The following is a 2095-nucleotide window of genomic DNA, read 5'->3' on the forward strand; positions in this document are numbered from 1 at the left end:
AATCCAGTTTGGAGAAAGATGATCAACATCCAAACAGAAGAGTCTCATTTCTTTAACATGGAGAACAGATGGAAGAAGGTAAATGCTGCTTGTTTCAGTGTTTCTCCATCACAGCAGAACATCATTGTGGTGAACCTGGTTGCATCCTGAAGCAAAGTTTTCAGAAGAGAGTCTCACCCTGAACAAGGAGCCCCAGGGTGGCCAGCAGTAGAATCAGTGACATCATCATTGTGCTGCCGGCGTGTCAGTGGCTCTGAAAGGCCTGGACAGCCACTGATCAACACTGGCCTCTTAACGGCTGGGAGCAGAGAGGCAGGACACATATGCAAACACACAGAGTCAGTGAGCTGTAGCTGTCCTCAACATATCATGGTGTTTCCCCCTCAGTGCTGAGAGTGTTGATCTACATATTTACATATTTACATGTAGAGGATATTGAAAACTTTCTCTACATGTAATATGGTAATATGGTGTTTTAGACAATGATTACTAACATTAATATCAATGTAGGTTTGACATCTTTAGGTGTCTGTAATATGGAAAGTAGTAAAGTAGTGTTGGGTGTTTGAGGGGATGCTGATGCCAACGATCTCAGAGAGCTTCCTCGAGAAACTCCAACCAGAAAACATGGAAGTCATCATCAGTTACATTACTGTATTTATGACATGATCTTCCTCAGCAGATGGAGTTCATCCAGCTGTCATGGAATATTTTAACTTTGAAGCCAACGTGGACATGAAGTCCTAAAAATGCAGAGAAATAGGAATTTGAAAATCTAAATTTCAATGAAAACTGGGTGACTCCATCTGCTAAGAAAGATCATGTGATGTGATTGAAAGCTCCACAACAGTTAGTGGATGGATGTTGTGGGGAGGTTTATTTTTTTTTTTTTGCCGTTTCCAAGTTTAAGAATAAACATTTAGTCTCAGTGTATTTGTGGAGTTTAGATTTGCATGTTGGAGAAAATCTGTTATTCGATATTCTTTAGTATGTGCGGATATAGTTATATCAAGGAGGTTACTTCTTTCTTTTGAATTTTTATGATTGAAGTTTATATATTTAAAATACTATTTTGTGCTTTCAGGGATGTACTGGTTTTGTTTGGGCAGTCTCTGATCCTGAATGTTTCTGATGCTGATCTGTGTCTTCATATTTTCAATTAAATGTATATTGTTGAAATTACTTTAATCCAGTATGATGCTGAAGTCAAAGGTCGTGACCAAGACTTTTCTTATCTGCTTTCCCAGACTGGCTACTCTGGATTATTTGGCAAATCAAAAAAGACGGTGGGATCATGAAAAGACATGAATGGATCGTGAGAAGCTGTGATGGACAAAGTAATTTGATTTCATATTTTTTACAATTGAGCTTATTTTGCTACATGTTCATTGGTGGTTAAAGCAAAAGTTGTGAAATCTTCAACCTTCTTGTGTGTGTGTGTGTGTGTGTGTGTGTGTGTGTGTGTGTGTGTGTGTGTCCTCAGTGAAGTGTATCAGTCTCTGCAGTAGCTTCCAGCTGCAGCAGTCAGTTCAGTTTCTGTTCAGTCTGACTGAGGGAGGTTTTTGTATGACGCTTTTTCACTGTGTGAACACAGCTTGACTGTTTATAGCATGATAACTCTGACAGTAGTAAACTGCTGCATCTTCAGTCTGGACTCCACTGATGGTCAGAGTGAAGTCAGAGTTTGATCCACTGCCTGTAAAACGACCTGGAATCCCTGATGCTCGAGTGCTAGCAAAGTAAATGAGCAGTTTAGGAGTTTCTGCATCTCTCTGTTGGTACCAGGCTAAAAGGTGGTAGTTGCTCCAAACATAAACATCCTGACTGGTCCTACATTTGATGGAGACGGAGCCTCCCAGAGCAGAGCTCACTGCTCCAGGCTGAGTCACTGTGACCTGGCCTCTGGACTCTGAGGATACAGAGACAAAAACATAAAGCAGCGTCATGGTTTTGTGGGCTTCATTTCAGAGGGACGGATGTTCATAGAGGAGAGGAGTTTGATTCTCTGGACTTTACCTGTGAAGCAGCAGCAGAGGAGAGTCCAGATGAGGACGCAGATCAAAGTCATGTTTTTGATGAGGAGGATTTCTGTGGC

General features: G+C 41.1%; 1 gene segment (V, D, J or C); it reads right to left on the bottom strand.

Moving 5' to 3' along the window:
• Positions 1–1577: 1577 nt before the first annotated feature.
• LOC123965773 lies at positions 1578–2075 on the bottom strand. The segment is given in 2 exon segments: positions 1578–1909; positions 2017–2075. Coding segments are annotated over 2 exon segments (384 nt in total).
• Positions 2076–2095: the final 20 nt, after the last annotated feature.

This window comes from Micropterus dolomieu, unplaced genomic scaffold (genome assembly GCF_021292245.1).
Source record: "Micropterus dolomieu isolate WLL.071019.BEF.003 ecotype Adirondacks unplaced genomic scaffold, ASM2129224v1 contig_11231, whole genome shotgun sequence".
NCBI lineage: Eukaryota > Metazoa > Chordata > Actinopteri > Centrarchiformes > Centrarchidae > Micropterus > Micropterus dolomieu.